A 19000-nucleotide genomic window follows, 5' to 3' on the forward strand; every position below is an offset into this window, starting at 1 on the left:
GTTCACGCATCCTCCATGCCTGTCCTACAGTGCCTCTTGCAGGCAAGGGAGTGAATGTTTGTTCGATAAATAATATTACGAATTTCTCCAGGTTCTTTAAAGAGGTTTGTCTTTTTCTCTCTGTTTTCTTAGAGCACAAACAGTTAACCTCTGGCCAAGGTGTTACTTGATACCTTTTTTTTTCATATTTAACAGATGTTATTTTTTAGAGCAGTTTCAGGTTTACTGAAAATTGGGCAGATAATACAGAGAATTTCTATATACCACTTAACAGTTTCTCCTGTTGTTAACATCTTGTGTGGTAAGTTTCTTTCAGTTGGTAAGCCAACATTAATACATTATTATTAACTCAAGTCCATACTTTACATTAATATTTACTCTTTGTGTCATATATTTTATGGATTTTGACAGATGTGAAGTCATGTGTTTGCCATTACAGAATCATACAGAATAGTTTCACTGCCCTAAAAATCCTCTGTGCTCCTCCTATTCATGCCTCCCTTCTTCCCCCAACAGCTGGCAGCCACTGATCTTTTTATTCTCTCCAGAGCTTTGCCTTTTCCAGAATGTCATATAGTTGGAATCATATAATATGTAGCTTTTTCACATAGGCATCTTTCATCAAACAATAATCATTTACGTTTCCTCCAGATCTCTTTGATAGCCCAGTTCTCTTTATTATTGAATAATATTCCATTGTATGGATGTACCACGGTCTGTTTATCCATTTGACATCTTGTTTGCTTTCAGTTTTTAGGAGTTATGAATAAAGTTTTTTATGCTGCATTTCTTTTCAGATACTCTTGAAATGTTCCTGTTCTGTGCTGAATGATGGCGAATCAAGTTTCTTTATCAGGAAATACTGATCACTATTAGAAGTACTTCCTGTTAGCCTGCTGATTAAAACAACATATGCTCATGTTTTCATGTTTGTTTGTTTTTTCCAGCTTTATGGGGATATAACAACAATAATAAACTACATTTTAAAGGTATATCGTTGGATAAATCTTAACATGTGACATGTATAAAACCACTGTAATTAAGATAATGAACATATTCAGCACCCCCAAGTTCTTTATGTCCCGTTGCCATTTCTCCCTCCTTACTATTTCCAACACACCTCCACCCCTGAGCAACCACCGATTTGCTTTCTGTTACTATAAATTAGTTTGTGTTTCCTAGAATTCTACAGAAATAAGAATCATATATACTTTTTTTTGGTATCTTCTTTGATTCAGCATAATTATTTTGGATTCATTAATGTGTGCATGAATAAATAGCTTATTACACTGTACTGCTATTAAGTTTTCCATTGGGTAGATATACCACAACTTATTTGTTTATATATTGCAGCAAAAAACATTGGCATTTAAAAAAAGAATACTTTGATTTCATAGACCTTTCTAAGATTTTGGATATGTGAGACTCAAGAGTAAAATCTGGATTAATATTTATAAACTAGAAAACAAAGGGCTACTTTGAGGCTGTCAGAGAAAAAGAAAGGAAAGGAGAGAGAGAAATAGTTACTGAAGTTACAGTCTAAGCAGAAAGTAAAACTAGATCTGTGACTCTTGAACCAAGGAAGGGGGGTAGGGATAACGTGAAAAAAGGTGGGGGAGAGGGGAGCAGGAAGTAAATCTGCATGGGGTTGGGGACAGCTTCCGAGGTAGGGAGGGGCCTGTGGCCCTCTGCCTCCAGAATCTCTGAAGAAGAGACCTTTGAGCTGCCTCAGTGAACTGCCCTTGGAGGAGGTGACTGAACTTCGCCTTGGTTAGCTTATGGTTGGTGGGAGTTCAGAGGCTGCCTTGTTTTTTAAGTACCTCTGATGCCAGAAATTTTTAAATAGGGGAGGGGATTCAGCCTTTTATTCTGCCTCTAGACAAAAGACTTCAAATAACAAAGCCTAGTTGATAAAATGGATATGAAACTCCTGGTAGTATAATTAATTTATCAGTAAGTATGAATGACTCTGGGTTTCATGGAGAGAAGACATTTATCCTAAGACCTGCTATTCAGGGCATCTGCCACTACAGTCCCACAGACATTCTAAGGACAGTAGGACAAAGGTGTGTAATTGTCAGTTCAAAATGTTTGTTGCAGAATTAAGTTGTTCACTGTAAGTAGCCAAGAATATTAGAGCAATTTCTTGAATTTGAAATGTGGCTTGTGAGACTGAGGAGCTGAATTTTAATGTTACTTACTTTCAGTGAAATTTAAATAGCCTTGTGTGGCTAGCAGCTACTGGTTTAGACTGCATAGCTCTGGAGCCTGTCTGCTCACTGAGTGACCTGTCTGGTTATCTCACTATTCAGAGTCCTCTCTCTTCTCCCCTCCTCCCCACTTCTTTTTAGTCGAATTTTATTGGGTGGTTGTTGGAACCCTGTAGTAATGGAGAACAGTTTAGTTAAATACATACACATACAAACATTAAGTAACAGTCCATTGACTTTGAGGTAGGGCAGAGACATGGGACAAGCGTCATGATTAATTTTTCCTGTGTATGATAAAATGAAGAACAGGAGGGACTCTATTTTAAGGCTAAGATTCCATTTTAAAAACCAGGGAGTTAGGAGGTGAGAGATTCCGAACATACTTTGTGGTAATCAGCCAATAACCTACCCTATCTTAAGGCAGGGCAGGTAGTCCTAAACGATATGGTTCCACTGCTTGAGGGTTACCGTTATCTTGGAAAACAGGATCAAGAAATTCCTTGTGTTAAGTTTACCTTACAAAATATCTAGAGGACTGACTATGGATGATGATATAGTGTCTCTCACCAGAGATGGACATCATGAGACCACAAGTCAAGCCTACGTGCCACCCCCATGCCCCCGCCCCTACCCCCACCTGCCCTTTGCCCCATTTTTGAAAGCCTTAAAAGACAGAATCCTAAGCCCTCAAGTGCACCTCCTCTCTGAGGTTGCCTGCACTACCCCTTCTCTGAGTGTATACTTTGCCTTAAATAAAGCCTTCTCGCTGCTAAACTTACTGCATTTTCAAGCCTCTTGGGAGGTTAATAAGAGACCCTTTTCCCAGTGGTAAGACTCCCCTGTTTCATTCAGTTTTCTAGATTCAATCTCTTCTACTTCAGACAAGTAGGGAAGGGCTACTGAGATCTCTGATTTGGGTTTGCAGGTTCCCGCCACCTGGGTGACCCCAACAGGACTGCCACTGTACCATCATGCCCTTTCTTTGCCTTTGGGAAGTTCTCAGAACATAATCTCACTCCAACCAGTGCCTGAGGCTCCCCCAAGTCCTGGGGTGGCCTTAGGGGCTTAGTTCCCATGCTGTGCAGATTGAAACGGGCACTGGATCCCAGGTGGCCCTGGCCCCCAGAGTTGGGAAGAGGTTTGCCCTGTGCTGAGCAGGAGTTCAGTGGGCTTCCCTTTCACTGTTCTTTTTGCTCTGTGCTGCCCGAACGATGCTGCTGTTCACTGCTACTACTGCGTTAAGGAGTTCCTTCCTTAGCTTCACTCGTCAGACCTGGTCAAGATTTCTTTTTCATCAGAGTCAAGAATCCTCCCGTCTGGCTCGAGGTTTTATCCATTGTGCAGGGAGAGACCTCCCAGACGCAGCCACCTGACAGTAATTTCATAATCCATTCTGTTTTATTGAAAGATTTTTGTCTTTCACAGTTTTGACTATTGGCCCTTTAAATAACTCTTTTGAGTTTTTGTGCGAAACAGTTAAATGGAACCTGTTACAGTTAATGTCTTGGATCAGGAGTGGGCAAACTGCTGCCGCCTGTTCATGTATGTAAGCTAAAAATGGTTTCCACATTCTTTAATGGTGGGAAAAATTCAAAGGAATAATAATATTTCATGACATGTAAAACGTATATGAAATTCAAATTTCAGTGTCCATAAATCCAGTTTCATTAGAACACAGCTGCCCTCATTTGTTCACGTACCGTCTGTGACTGGTTTTGTCTTACAAAGGAAGACAAGTATTGGTAACAGAGATGATGTGGCCTGTAAAGCTGAAAATATTTGCCATCTGGCCCTTCACTTACAGAAGAAGCTTGCTCACCCCTCTTGGATTTTTAAAGGCCTTTATGCAGAAATTACAAACTTATTAAAACCACTAGACCCTTTGTATTTGATAGAAAGTTTGAGAGTAAAGAATAATCACTTGGATAGAAGCTCAGTTGTTTAGATTTTGAACGATGCATCTATTGGGAAAGGAATTTGTGAATAAATGAATAAAAGTTATAGTGCTACAGTACTGCACAGTACTGCAGGGTATTTTTAATTTTTGAGGAAACAGTGATATGCAGTGTTTTCTGGACACTGCACAAAATCCTTGTTCAAGGTAGTTCACCATTTCTTGATTAGATCAACACTGCATTTCTTTTAATGATGTTACATCTTTGTGAAGGCAGGTTTTTGGGGGTTGCTGTGCTAAAAATTTATCAACTGCCACATCAGAATCAGTGGGTGACAGGAAACGCACTAACCGCATCCAGTGTGATTCCCAGGCTCTGGGCAATGCTTTAGAGGGGTTCACATCCTCACAAATGATTATGGTTATTTGAGAATGAACAAAAACATTTTTGCCTTCAACTGATTATCTTTTCAAATGGTTAATAAGTTATTAGGATACAAATGCCTTTTAAGTTGTTTGGACCTAATAATTCAATAAATGCTATTTCTTTTGACCTTGGGGCACTGGGAAAAAGTTACTGCAATACTGAGGGTGCTGTGAACCAAAATTTGGAAACCCTTGGATACAGAGCACCATGTGACAGTGCTTAAGGACAAATATTCCCAGATAAACCAGGCAGAAATGTCATCGAGGATTATCTTCAAGACAGCAAACAAACTGAAAGCAGGGAGGCCCACCCCCCGCTCCCCCAGGCTGTTGTCTGAGATGTTAATCTTGAGCTCTTTCAGAAATGTAACAAGGTTGAACAAAGAATGGCTTTAGTTTTCTAATCTAAATTAAAATGCAGAAGATGCAGTTAAGCATACTAGATTATACTTTGAATTTTATTTGAGAGCTCAGTAACTCTGTGTCAGTTTATTAGGTTCTGTTAACAGAAGTTTCCAGGTGGTCTTGCCTGGAAGTTTCTAAGGAGGAATACAAGTACTGTAAGGTATGATATTCTGAGGATCTCCCTAGATCCAGTTTTAGCCGTATTGCTGGTAGCATACTCAGGTTCAGCACGAATTAAAAGAGTAGTGTATGTTTGTCTCTGACCAGTAACAATGTGAAACTGTCCTCCTGTTAACAACACATTGTATCTAAACCAGGATCTGAATGGTAGTCTTGCTTAGGCAACATGAACATGCTGATTTTTTTGGTAGATTTAGATTTCTTCCAAGCATAGTTCTTTGTTTTCTTGCTCATTTTGTCCTTACAGCAGTGGTTCATTACTTAGAAGCCATGGTACTCATTGCTGAATATTGTGAAATGCTGAGATACAATTATTTCTTTCCTGTGCATTAGGAATAGTTGGTTAGCAGGACACATGACTGTCATATGTGCAGTGTAAATCACAACCACAAGTTCACTGCCCTTTGCAGGAGACTGCAGGGTAGGAGAGCACTGCCAAATGACACGGTGTTGAGGGGGGCCCGGGGATGCAGTGTAGCACCGAGAAGACAAGTAGTGACTCTATGGCATCTTACTACACTGATGGACAGTGACTGTAATGGGGTATGTGGTGGGGACTTGATAATGGGGGGAATCTAGTAACCACAGTGTTGCTCCTGTGACTGTATATTAAAGATAACAAAATTAAAAAATAGCACACACAAAAAAACAAATTACACAGTGTGGTTAATGCCCAGTTCTGCCTTTTGCCCATTGCTCCTTTGAGCCCACTCCTTTGTTCCTTTGCTCACTGATTTTTTTTTCCTCTGGTAATTTCCAATACTTGTTTCTAGGACCGAAAGGGTTAAGGAAATTTGTGGTCAAAAATCTCAAACTGATTAGCCAAAGCAATCCTGAGAAGGAAGAATAAAGTGGGGGGGATTACGCTCCCCAACTTCAAGCTCTACTACAAAGCCACAGTAATCAAGACAATTTGGTACTGGCACAAGAGCAGACCCATAGACCAATGGAACAGACTAGAGAGCCCAGATATAAACCCAAGCATATATGGTCAAATAATATACAATAAAGGAGCCATGGATATACAATGGGGAAATGACGGCCTCTTGAACAACTGATGCTGACAACTGGACAGCTACATGCAAGAGAAAGAAACTGGATTATTGTCTAACTCCATACACAAAGGTAAACTTAAAATGGATCAAAGACCTGAATATAATTCATGAAATCATAAAACTCTTAGAAAAAAACATAGGCAAAACTCTATTGAATATAAACATGAGCAACCTTTTCCTGAATGCATCTCGTCAGGCAAGGGAAACAAAATAAAAAATGAACTAATGGGACTACATCATGCTAAAAAGCTTCTGTACAGCAAAGGACACCATCAGCAGAACAAAAGGCATCCTACAGTATGGGAGAATATATTTGTAAATGACATATCTGACAAAGGGTTAACATCCAAAATATATAAAGAACTCACATGCCTCAACACCCAAAAAGCAAATAACCCTATTAAAAAATGGGTGGAGGATATGAACACTTCTCCAAAGAAGAAATTCAGATGGCCAACAGGCACATGAAAAGATGCTCCACATCACTAATCATCAGAGAAAATGCAAATTAAAACCACAATGAGATATCACCTCATACCAGTTAGGATGGCCACCATTCAAAAGACAAACAACAACAAATGTTGGCGAGGATGTGGGGAAAAGGGTAACCCTCCTACACTGCTGGTGGGAATGTAAATTAGTTCAGCCATTGTGGAAAGCAGTATGGAGGTTCCTCAAAAAACTAAAAATAGAAATTCCATTTGACCCAGGAATTTCACTCCTAGGAATTTACCCTAAGAATGCAGGATCCCAGTTTAAAAAAGACATATGCACCCCTATGTTTATCTCAGCACTATTTAGAGTAGGCAAGAGATGGAAGCAACCTAAGTGTCCATCAGTAGATGAATGGATAAAGAAGATGTGGTACATATACACAATGGAATACTATTCAGCCAGAAGAAGAAAACAAATCCTACCATTTGCAACAACATGGATGGAACTAGAGGGTATTATGCTCAGTGAAATAAGCCAGGCAGAGAAAGACACGTACCAAATGATTTCACTCATCTGTGGAGTATAAGAACAAAGAAAAACTGAAGGAACAAAACAACAGCAAATTCACAGAACCCAGGAATGGACTAACAGTTACCAAAGGGAAAGGGACTGGGGAGGATGGGTGGGAAGGGAGGGATAAGGGGAATAAAGGGCATTACTATTAGCACACATTACATAGGGAGGTGGTGCATGGGGAAGGCAGTATAGCACAGAGAAGACAAGTAGTGACTCTATAGCATCTTACTATGCTGATGGACAGTGATTGTAATGGAGTATGGGGTGGGGACTTGATAAGAGGGGGAATCTAGTAACCACAGTGTTGCTCATGTGATGGTATATTAATGATACCAAAATTTAAAAAATGAAAAAGAATCTTAAAATGGATAGAACTGCATTTAGTGCCAATTTGTGTTGCTCTAATTTAGGAGGTGACCATTGTCAGTAATTTGGGTTCAGAGCACTTCCATCCCACCTTTCATTCAGATTCACAAGAACACTGCCTTTTGGAATAGAGTCAAGTACAGTTTGGGTCTCGCCTGAATTTGAAGAATTCAGAAAAATCCCTGCTACCATGTTTTGTTTTGTTTTTTTTTTTGACAGTATTTAAAAATAACAGTATGGATAAATCAGATTATAGTGATTTTATGTGAAGTTAAAACCTTAACATATGAAGTCTTTACATTTTGTGGGTATTTTTATGAGGTTGTTTAGAATTGTGTCACTGTTGCCTGCTAATAGTCATCTGAAGGTCAGTTAAAGGGCAGGTGGTAAAGTTGGACACCCATACAGGCTGGAGGCAGAGCGCACAGATGGCCCCTGGATGTGGTGACTTTTCTCTGATGCAGGTGCAGCCCCAGTGGGCACAAATGCTCTGAGTCTGTGTGCTGCTTCCTAAAGGAAAACATGGGTTTTAGAAGAAGTTCTGAAGTTTCTTCTGTCCTTTTAACAAAAATACTTCATGTTGAGAACTCTTGGAGCAAAGGACTGGATATCTGAATGAAAGAAACTGATATATTGATACAGAATTCCTCCCGGTTCTTACCAATGTTTGCCCACTCCCTCTTGTGTTGTGTGGAGTGATATGTATTGAAATGGCTCCTTTATCAAAAGTAAATATTGGCTGGCTATATCACTTTGTGGTAGCTGAGAGCGGGTGTTGGGAGAGAAAGATGGTAAAAAGAATGTGTTCCTGGTAAAAAAAAAAGGTCTAAAGTATTTGGAATTGCAAACACTTGGTGCATGGTACATGAGTAACACGCTTACCGTCTGTCCTCTCAGCTGTAATTGTGACTTGTACAATATTCATGATAATCATAATTTAATGAGAAGATTTTAGGAAAGAAATCAACCTCTTTACTGGGTGACCTTGCATTTGTCAAGATTCTCTTAGATGCCCTTACCTTAGGGCTTACAGCACCATAGGGTGAGTGGACTCACATCTTTTCCAGACTAAATACTACCTCTGGAAAAAGTGTGTTATCAGGACCATCCAATTTGAGATTTTCTAAGATGAAATTCATAATTTAAATTTCAAATATGTTTGCTCTTAGAGGGAAATGACTTGGGATCTATCAAATTCTTAACATATTTCTTTTTAGTTTTCGTTTAATCATTATTATTTTCTTGTTTGATCTGATCGGCGGGTATTCAAGTCTCTTAAGACTTGAGCGTTCATCTAGCCGAAGACTGGTGGCTGAGGGGGATGGCTGGTTTGAACAGAGCCCTTACACAGTGCGATTGTGCTAGTCACATACCCTTGTCGGATGGCTTGTAATCTTGTCCTAGTTTTTGAAAACAGCTAATGTGATTGGGTTGTTGATAAGTATTTGGGTGAATGAGATAAAACTAACTAGATTGTAAGTTTTCTCTAAAAGAGTTCAAATTTTCACCAGTTTTAGTTCTATTTTACTAAGCTTTATTATTCACAAATAGCATGTAATTTGGAACCTTGCTTTGCTAGTGGACTAAAAAGAAATAAGTTTTCTTAGTGGTAGTAGAGGAGGGATGCAGGAGGTTACAAAGGACTGGTTTGTGGTAAAATGCAGTGTCAGGCGGGTTCCCTGGGTAGTTGTCACACTTAATATCTAGGATTAGCTTAGTTGTGTATATGCTTTTGAGTTTCAGCAGCATACCGTGGTGCTTGAGGCTCTTCATGGAGTGGCCTCTTGCCTTGAACCAGCTTCTGGTAAACTGACATTCTGTAATTAGGTCGTAAACAGAGGGACTCTGAGGTTGGTCCATGCTTTGCTACCTTTTGGGTTTGCCCATGTTCCTCCCAGCAGGAGTGCTCCCTTCTCCCAGGGTTACTTCTCTAAGCAGCTGCTCTTCAAGACCCTGTGCAGACATACTTCCCCAGCAAAGCCTTCTGTAACCACTGCCCTGAAGTCACCACAGTGTTGTTATCTTAAGCAGTGTTATTGTCAGTATAGTTTACTGGATGTTTATCACCTCCTCCCTCTGTCTTTTCTGTTATCATATATAGTTATGTCTCACCTCTAAACTCTATTCCTGTGTCTTCCACTTATTTGTCTTCTGTAGAATCTTAGCACAGTGCCTGTTTACCGTAGGCCCTCTGTATCTATCTGGTATTGTGGTAGTCAGTGAATTATAGAATTATAACTCAGGGAGACTTGGGTCAACTGGCCATATTTTCTTGATATGCTGTTTGAGCCCCAGCAACTTTAAGAGAGACTTAAGCCATAGTGTTTTCCCTTGCTGAGTGTTTCCAGGGTAAAACCAGATCCGTTTTTTAGTTTGACGGTCATGTCTTGTGCCGTAGAATACCCAAGTTGTTGTAAGGAAACCAGCTGGCTTAGCTTCTTGGCTAAATTGGGTATGAACGTAATTCAGTTTAGAGGTAGGCTCTTTAAGTGAAATTTCTTTTAGATGGGTTTTCTTGGAAGGATGCAGTGTTAAGCTCAGTAATTCTCAAGTTGAAATGTCTTCACTAAAATGTGGTTTTCATTAGCACAGAACAAATTTTTAATACCTCAGAATTGCATTCAAAATTTGGTTAAAAACTGAAAGAAGTATTGCCAAGCTCCCAAACTGTAGGCTCAGAAATCCCTTTTGGAAGAGGAAGAGTGGGTGTAGGAAGGTAGGAGGAAGCTAAGTTACTCAAAAGACAGGTCACCTCTCGGGCAAATGTACGAGGCCCTGGTTTTGTTTTTTATCATTGAAACAATTGCTATGTTAAACAAAAAGTAAGCAGATGACTACAATAGCTATTTCTCTTACAAAAATAATTTTTTCTTTTAAGAGGAGATACCAAAGAACATTTCTCCCTCTCAGCAGAAATTCCTTCTGGAGGAGTTAATTATGTTCAGCCTTTCTTGATTTTTGTATTTGATAAATGTTGAGTGTGATTGGTTAGAAGCGATAATATTGCAGGTAGCTTGTGGAAAAGTAAGAAGACATTTGGAAATTGCTGTAGCCCTTCTGACACAGGATGTGAAGCTGGTGGGAGCAGGGATGTGGGCTCTTCCTCTCTCCTCGCATGGAGATTCCTCGTGCAGAGAGAGACGGAACGCCTGTGTGGTGGGCTCTTTGGCTCAAGCAGGGTTTTAGAGAGAGGGAAACTTCCCATAAGGATCCAGATGGCTAAACTCGAAATGGATCAAAGACCTGAATGTAAGTCATGAAACCATAAAACTCTTAGAAGAAAACATAGGCAAAACTCTCTTGAATATAAACATGAGCAACTTCTTCATGAACATATCTCCCCAGGCAAGGGAAACAAAAGCAAAGATGAAAAAGTGGGACTATATCAAGCTGAAAAGCTTCTGTACAGCAAAGGACACCATCAGTAGAACAAAAAGACATCCTACAGTGTGAGAGAATATATTCATAAATGACATATCTGATAAGGGGTTGACATTCAAAATATATAAAGAGCTCATGTGTCTCAACAAACAAAAAACAAATAATCCAATTAAAAATGGGCAGAGGAGCTGAACAGACACTTTTCTCCAAAGAAGAAATTCAGATGGCTAACAGGCACATGAAAAGATGCTCCACATCACTAATCATCAGAGAAAATGCAAATTAAAACCACAATGAGATATCACCTCATACCAGTTAGGATGGCCACCATTCAAAAGACAAACAACAACAAATGTTGGCAAGGATGTGGGGAAAAGGGAACCCTCCTACACTGCTGGTGGGAATGTAAATTAGTTCAGCCATTGTGGAAAGCAGTATGGAGGTTCCTCAAAAAACTCAAAATAGAAATACCATTTGGCCCAGAAATTCTACTCCTAGGAATTTACCCTAAGAATGCAGGATCCCAATTTCAAAAAGATATATGCACCCCTATGTTTATCTCAGCACTATTTAGAGTAGGCAAGAAATGGAAGCAACCTAAGTGTCCATCAGTAGATGAATGGATAAAGAGAATGTGGTGCATATACACAATGGAATATTATTCAGCCATAAGAAGAAAACAAATCCTACCATTTGCAACAACATGGATGGAGCTAGAGGGTATTATGCCCAGTGAAATAAGCCAGGCGGAGAAAGACAACTACCAAATGATTTCACTCATCTGTGGAGTATAAGAACAAAAAATAACTGAAGGAACAAAACAGCAGACTCACAGAACCCAGGAATGGACTAACAGTTACCAAAGGGAAAGGAACTGGGGAGGATGGGTGGGAAGGGAGGGACAAGGGGAATAAGGGGCATTTTGATTAGCACACGTAATGTAGCAGGGGAGGCACAGGGAAGGCAGTATAGCACAGGGAAGACAAGTAGTGACTCTATAGCATCTTACTACGCTGATGGACAGTGACTATAATGGGGTATGTGGTGGGGACTTGATAATGGGGGGAATCTAGTAACCACAGTGTTGCTTGTGTGATTGTATATTAATGATACCAAAAGAAAAGGAAAGAAAAGAAAATACAAATAACAACAACAACAACAAAAAGAATCCAGATGGCTGGCTTCTCTTGAAAACCAGAAACTTGAGCTCTGGGCCCGCAGCTGCTAAACAACTCGAACCAGGCGGAGGCCCCAGGGGAGAATGCAGACCCCTGTTGAACTGCACACCTGGCTGGCCATCGTGGGCTAGAGCTTTGGGCAGACCTAAAATATGTATAAATCTTCATGTGTAAAATGTGACAATGCCATATTTAATCAGTTGGGTGCAAAAGCACTGTTATTTTAGGTGTGGACTTTTTCCCCCAAAGTTACCTTTCTATTAATATTTTTTCCCAACTTTTTATATTGAGAAATTTACATTTAAAAAAAAGTTGATGAAGTGTAATGAACACCTGTGTATATTTTCAGCAGATAAATGAATACTTTGGCTTTATCTTTCACCCCTCCATTATTTTTGCAGAACTATTGGAAAGTGAGCTGCTCAGGTCCTGACACTTTTTCTAAACACTAAAGCATGTGTTGCCCAAGAATAAATATTCTCTTACATACCTGTTATTGTTCTCACATCCAAGAAACTTAAAAACACTGCTAGAGTAATATTATTTAGAGTGAGTACATCCCATTTCCTTAAATATTCTTTATGACTGCCTTTATTCCAATGAAGAGCCAATGAAGCATCGCATTTGATAGGCCTGTCTCTGAAACTGCCTTTATTCTAGACAGTTCTCTGCTCTTTGGTTCATCTTTCAAGATTGACATCGTTTCTTTTTTCAGAGTCCAGGCTGATTGTTTTTGTAGACTGTTTCATAATTCGGGTTTGTCTGAGTGTTTCCGCATCATGAGCTTCATGTTCACCACTTTGTGATGAGGGCGTATAGGTTGTGTGTGCTAACGTTGCATCACTTCCAGCTGTTCCATTACTGGTCCCAGGTTCAGTCCTTTGATTAAGGTGAGTCAGCTAGGTCTTCCCATTATAAAGGCCCCTTTGTCCCTTTGTAACTAGTAATCTGCGGCATGGTAATTGGAGACTGTGATATCTCTCCCAGAACTGTTTCAGTAGCATCTGTTAATGGTCCTTGCCTGAGTCGGCCATTGTAAATTGGTGATTGCAATGGTAAATTTGCTAATTCTTTTGTCCCTTCTCGTGGTTATTAGGTGATATTTTCTGTAAAAATTCCTCACCATTTTTTTTTTTGAGTAACACAATGTTTTACTGTCTTTGCTCATATTTTCTCAGAATTGATTGACAAGTAGAACCCCTCCAGGTTGGTTCCTGTGTCCTTTTGACATGTCCCCATTAGTCATTGATTTCTGGTAAGAAATGCTTCAGGCTCAGTTTGACCTTGCCTTGCTCCAGACTTGTAATCGGCCATTTCTCCAAGAAGCATGGGTTCCTTTTTATTAAGGAATGGTATTTAGAAACCAAGGTCTGGATGCCAAGTCTGCTCATTGCTACTGAGGTGTCATTGCTTCTAGGCCCGTCCTATAGATAGAGCTGGAACATACATTAATATTTTTAATAAAATTGGAATGCTTCTATTTCTTTTAGAGGGTACAGAAACTTACAGGGCTGTAGTTCATGTTGAAATACCAGGGCACTAGTATCTCTAAGCAATTTCAGAGACTAAAATTATGTCGACTTTTTGCAGTCTTCCTTTGTCATAACCCTCTAGAAAAGTTAGGGTTTTCTCTGCTAACAGTATGCAGGATCCATAACCTTACATACCTTGGAAAGACAGGCCAAGGTAGGTGAGCACAGAAGTGAAACATTGGATTCATTGGTTTATTTAGTAAGCTTTTATTCCATAACTCAGAAATGGTTTTTGAACAGTGACTTTGTTTTTTAGGCATTGAATGAGGTACTTATTCTCCTGGGGATACAAAGAGAAATGGGAGCTAGTTTCTGCCGTGTGGCTGAGTGAGCATCTGGTGGCAGGGTGACGTGCATGGAGAGAGGAAGATAGGAGCTTCATAGCCACTTTTTACACCAGCAGAGCTTTGTTAAGGAGCCGATTCCCTGTGTCCGTTGTCATTAACGTGGATACCTTAAATGCCTTTTGGTTGGGACAAATTGAGGTGAAAGTGAATGTGCAAATGAGTCTATGTAGATGGATAGCTTTTCAGGAAATGGGAAGTTTTTACCGTGTTTTAAATTCAAGGCTAGGCTATACAATTTAAGAGTCGGTGCAGACAGTTCAGTGTCAGTGTGTAGAATAAATTATATTTTTTTCTGGAGTCGTTCATGTGTGCAGTACTTACCATTAACAAATTTGAGGGCCTCACTGAGACTTAGCTGTGATATATGAGCAGTGGATAAACTTCTTAAATGTTGTTTACTATAAAATGCACTGAGGCAAATATTGTGTGATTTATCAAGATTATAGCAGTAATAGGACTCAGAATATATTTGACTAGATAAATATGAAGAATATACTTTCAGCTCCCAAAGTAAGAACATTTCAAAAGCAAATATAATTGGTCACCATGTGGGGTTTGCCTCCCAGACCATCCAGTGAATGACTCTCATATGAATTTTCTGAAAAGGTGACCTTAGAGTTCCCTCCTTCCTCATTCCCCTGTGGAGCAGGTCAGCTCCAGGAGGTCAGGGCCTGCTGCTGTTTTTGGTCCCTGCTTCACCCTTCTGGCCTTGTCATAGTGCCACTGCAGACCACCACCTCCCTCTGGGATGCACCCTGAAGCTCCGTGGCTGGGTTCTTCCACCTCGAAATGCTCTCCCTTCATTGCTGGCTGTGATAGTCCTTCCCATGCTTTGAGGCCCAGTGTAAGTGCCTCTGCTGCCATGAAGCCTTCCCAGACTTCCTTCCTTCCAAGCGGTGTGCTCTCTTTCTCCCTGAGCCTTTCTAGCACTTGCTCGTTGTTAGGACACTCTTGTGTATTTCCCTGACTCCCTTCCTGAACCCTCTGTTACATCTTTCCCTCTCTTCCTTCATACCTCCTGCCCATATTGCCTAGTGTAGTACCTTATAAATTTATCAGTAGCAGGTACACAGCAAGTATTTTCAGATTGCTGTAACCCTATAGTGTTGTGGAGAGCAGATGAGACACGTACAGAATGGCTTCTGAGAATTACTTGGTATGGAACAGTAGTGAAAATCCTGGCTGGAAGCATTAATAGGTTGCTTTGGTGCTTTAAGGGCTCCTCAATGGCTGCTCTTGTGCTCTGCGTATTATGTCCATTTAAATGGTCACACCTGTTCGTGGGGAAACTTTTCCATGAAAGGCAAGGTTTTTCAGTATGATGGTGCTCCAGAATGACTTTGTACCCTGTTAGAGGTCAAATCAGACCAGTCTGTGCCAGCTTCACATTTTCATTAATTCTTTTAACACCATAAATTTCGTCCTTAAATTTGCACTTGGTTGTGATTTATTTAAATGGGAACTCAGAGTTCCTCCCTTCCCCAATTTTTAATACAGCCTAATAGAAAAGTGATATCTTCACTCTCACAGGATCGTCATGTCACATACGTGCCCTCAGAGCGGGCATAGAGCTGCTGAGCCCCACCTGGGCTTCCTTTTTCGGTTTCCTTCTTACAGCCCAGCACTTGCCATCCCATGTCCTATGGTCTCCTGTTCATGTGCACCTGTGAGCCATTGCCTAGCTTAGGTTTTGCTGTGAATTCAGCAATACCTTTAATTCAGTAATTTTCACAGATTGCTACAGAGTAAACTAAATCTGGTGTCTAAGTGCATTTTCTAAAAGTTGGGGATGAATTATATAGCAAGTCTTTTTCTTTCTTTTTTTAAGTGTTTTATTTTGAGGTAATTGTAGATTCACAATATGTTAATAATACATTAGTCACAGGGAATAATACGGAGAGCTTCATGAACTCTGCCCCCATTGGCCCAGTGGTAACATCTTGGGAAACTAGCCCATCAGCCCCACCAGGGCGTAGACACTGGTGCAGTCAGGATGCAGAACATCTCCCCGCATCCCGTTACTGTATCACAGTCACACCACCTCCTTCCTGCCCCTGCCCTTTAATCTCTGGCAACCACTGATCCATTCTCCTTTCTGTGATTTTGTCATTTAAGCAGTTCAAAAATACTTTAAGTCCGTGATCCATTTTGAGTTAATGTTTACATAAGGTATGGGGTTAAGTCGAGGTCCATCTTTTTGCCTATGGATGTGCATTTTCTCCAGTAATATTTGTTGCAAGGCTGTCCTTCCTCCACTGAACTGCCTTTGCACTTTTGTCAGAAATCAGTTGGACATGTTGCGTCGACTAGTTCATGGTTCCTACCCTGTCCATTAGCTATGTGTCCATCCCTCTACCAAGTCCCGCAGTCTGGATTAACTATATAGATAGCCTTAATGCCCAGTAGCGTGAGTCCTCCCAGTTTAGTCTTATTTCTTCTCAGAATTGTTTTAGTTATTTTAGTCCTCTTTTGCCTTTCCATATACATTTAAAAATAGTTGTGTCCATAGCTACAAAAATTTTTTTTTGCTGGGGTTTTATTAGTAATTATGTTAAACTTCTATGTCCATAGGGGGAGAATTGATATCTTCACTATGTTGAGTCTTCCAGTCCATGAGCATCAAAGGTCCTTTTCTTTTTAAATGAAAGCTTAAGATGTAAAGACAAAGATCACTGTGATGTAACATGGTGACATGTATTAAAAAGATTATTTTATTCTGGGGGGGATATCAATGACAAATGTTAGGTTGCATCTTTGATCAAATAGTCTTTTTAAAAATGTATTCACAGGCCTATGAAAGGAGGTTCCCTACGTGTCCTTTGATTCCGATGTTTGTGGACAGTGACACTGTGAATGAATTCAGGAGTGAGGATGGGGCCATCCATGTCATAGAGCGGCGCTGCAAACTGGACGTCGATGCGCCTAGACTGTTGAAAAAGGTGACCAACCCATCTCCCCCGCCCTTCCTACACACACCTTAATGAAGTTGCGCTTAAAGCTTCTGTTGAAATTGGGTGTTATAACCCCTTTTCTTTTTCTTTTTTTTTAAAGATTGCAGGAGTTGATTATGTTTACTTTGTCCAGAAAAACTCACTGAATTCTCGGGAACGCACTTTGCATATCGAGGCCCGTAATGAGACGTTTTCTAATCGGGTCATCATTAATGAACACTGCTGCTACACCGTGAGTAGTCCGGCCTTCAGCGGGAGGTGCAAGCAAGTGCTGACGTGGCTTCCCAGGGTTGTCTGGCCATCGCTTATGCAGTACATTTCTTTTTCTTAGAGGGCAGTTCTTCATCACCTGTTGTCACTCTTTTCCCATGAGCCAGTCAGCAGGGTAACAGGTGTGGTCTGCTGCAGAGGGGGTCACGTTATTGCAGCAGTTAAGGTAGCCACGTGATGCCTTGGTTTGCTTGTTGGTAGTACTTAGTGTGCTGCTCCCCTTCTAGCCCCTCTAACATTTAGGAATGCATGGGGCAGGGCTGCAGGTACTGTCACTGCTAGATCAGAGCTGAGAGCATTTACTTGTCCTGCCATCGTCACTGCTTACCACCTCTTTCAAGAACTTCTCTTGCCAGGTTGTAACCTGGTATGTATCCTGGTTATAACCAGAAAATAACATGCCAGGTCTCTCTGCTCCTACCCTCACCCTCCTACAGTATATCCTCAACACTGACAAAGTGATCCATTTGAAGTATGTCAGATCATATCGTGGCAGACCTGTTCTGGGCCCCAAACCCTGCAGTGTCTCTACATTTCATTCAGACGAAAAGCCCAGAGGCCTTAACAGTGGCTTAAAGGCCTCATGTCCTTCTTAGTCACACCTCTGCTATCCTGCCTTCCTGTGTGCAGTGCTGTCCCTGATCATGGGGGTGCACATCCCTGGAGCTCCTGCGTGCTCCATGTGCCCTCTCCACCCACAGATCTCTGTGTGTTGCCTGACCTCTTCTCCTTCAGTCTACGCTCAGATCTCCCCTTCATGATAGAGCCAGCCCTGAGCACCCTATTTAATTCTGCAACCTGCCTCCCATCCTTTTAACCCTGCTCCTACTTTACCGCTTTTCTATTCCAACAATGATGGAACTTCTTACCTGTGATATTTATGGCCCATGGTCTACCTTCCCCTGCTAGATTGTAAGCCTCAGAAGGTAGGATCTTTGTTTATTCATGCTGCTCAGTAGATAGGGTGAATGAATGAATGAACAAAGAATGAAAATGGAGCTCTCCTTTTTACAGTCATTCTTAGAATATTTTAGAAGTGTTATTTGGTTCTTTTCATGATTTTGAACCTCTTTGTAATTTTTCCATCTGCTACTTTCATGATGATGACATTATTAGTAAAATGAGTGTTTTCTTTCTGCTACCAGTTGATTGAGGATCAGGCAAATGATATTCTCAGTTGTCAGTACAGGTAATAGGAATGTTTCCTCATTTTTCTGCAGGTTCACCCTGAAAATGAAGATTGGACATGTTTTGAACAGTCTGCAAGTTTAGATATTAAATCTTTCTTTGGTTTTGAAAGTACAGTGGAAAAAATTGCAATGAAACAGTATACCAGCAACATTAAAAAAGTGAGTCTGTCTTGGGATATTATGGACAAGAGTAGGCAGGAGTTTCTGGGATGATCCAAGCTGACAGTCTTTTCAGAAGGCTGGGAATGGGTTAGTCAGGCATCCCAGCCACTTGTTGAAGAGGAAACGCTTTGACATGTCCCCCTGCCTTACATCCCAGGGAGTGCGGGGCAGGGAAGGGGCTATGGACAGTGCTGGTTGCCCCTGCGACTCAGGAGGAGCGTGTGGCCCCTTGGCATGGCAGCTGTGCTGGAATGGCGGGGAAGGGCGAGGTGCCTAAGCAAGGAGCAGCCTGCTTGCAGCCCCACCGCTGTTCCGGCAGCAGCCCTTACTGGGCGATCTCTCAGGTCCCCGGGCCTGGACTGTTCGCTTCCTCTTCTGTGGAAGGACTTTCCTTCTCATTTCTGTGCTGCTGCTCATTATTGTTGTGGAGTTTTGGTTTTGA

General features: G+C 40.9%; 1 protein-coding gene across 2 annotated transcripts in view; it reads left to right on the plus strand.

Moving 5' to 3' along the window:
• Window positions 1-19000, plus strand: part of SEC14L1 (SEC14 like lipid binding 1) — a 51790-nt gene that overhangs the window by 16844 nt on the left and 15946 nt on the right. For both annotated transcript variants that reach the window (XM_036899985.2, XM_036899984.2), the window contains exons 4-6: window positions 16775-16924; window positions 17037-17168; window positions 18427-18555. In XM_036899985.2, the coding sequence (XP_036755880.1) occupies window positions 16775-16924; window positions 17037-17168; window positions 18427-18555 (411 nt within the window). The remainder of the gene's footprint in view (window positions 1-16774; window positions 16925-17036; window positions 17169-18426; window positions 18556-19000) is intronic.

The sequence above is a fragment of the Manis pentadactyla genome, chromosome 4 (assembly GCF_030020395.1).
Source record: "Manis pentadactyla isolate mManPen7 chromosome 4, mManPen7.hap1, whole genome shotgun sequence".
Taxonomy (NCBI): domain Eukaryota; kingdom Metazoa; phylum Chordata; class Mammalia; order Pholidota; family Manidae; genus Manis; species Manis pentadactyla.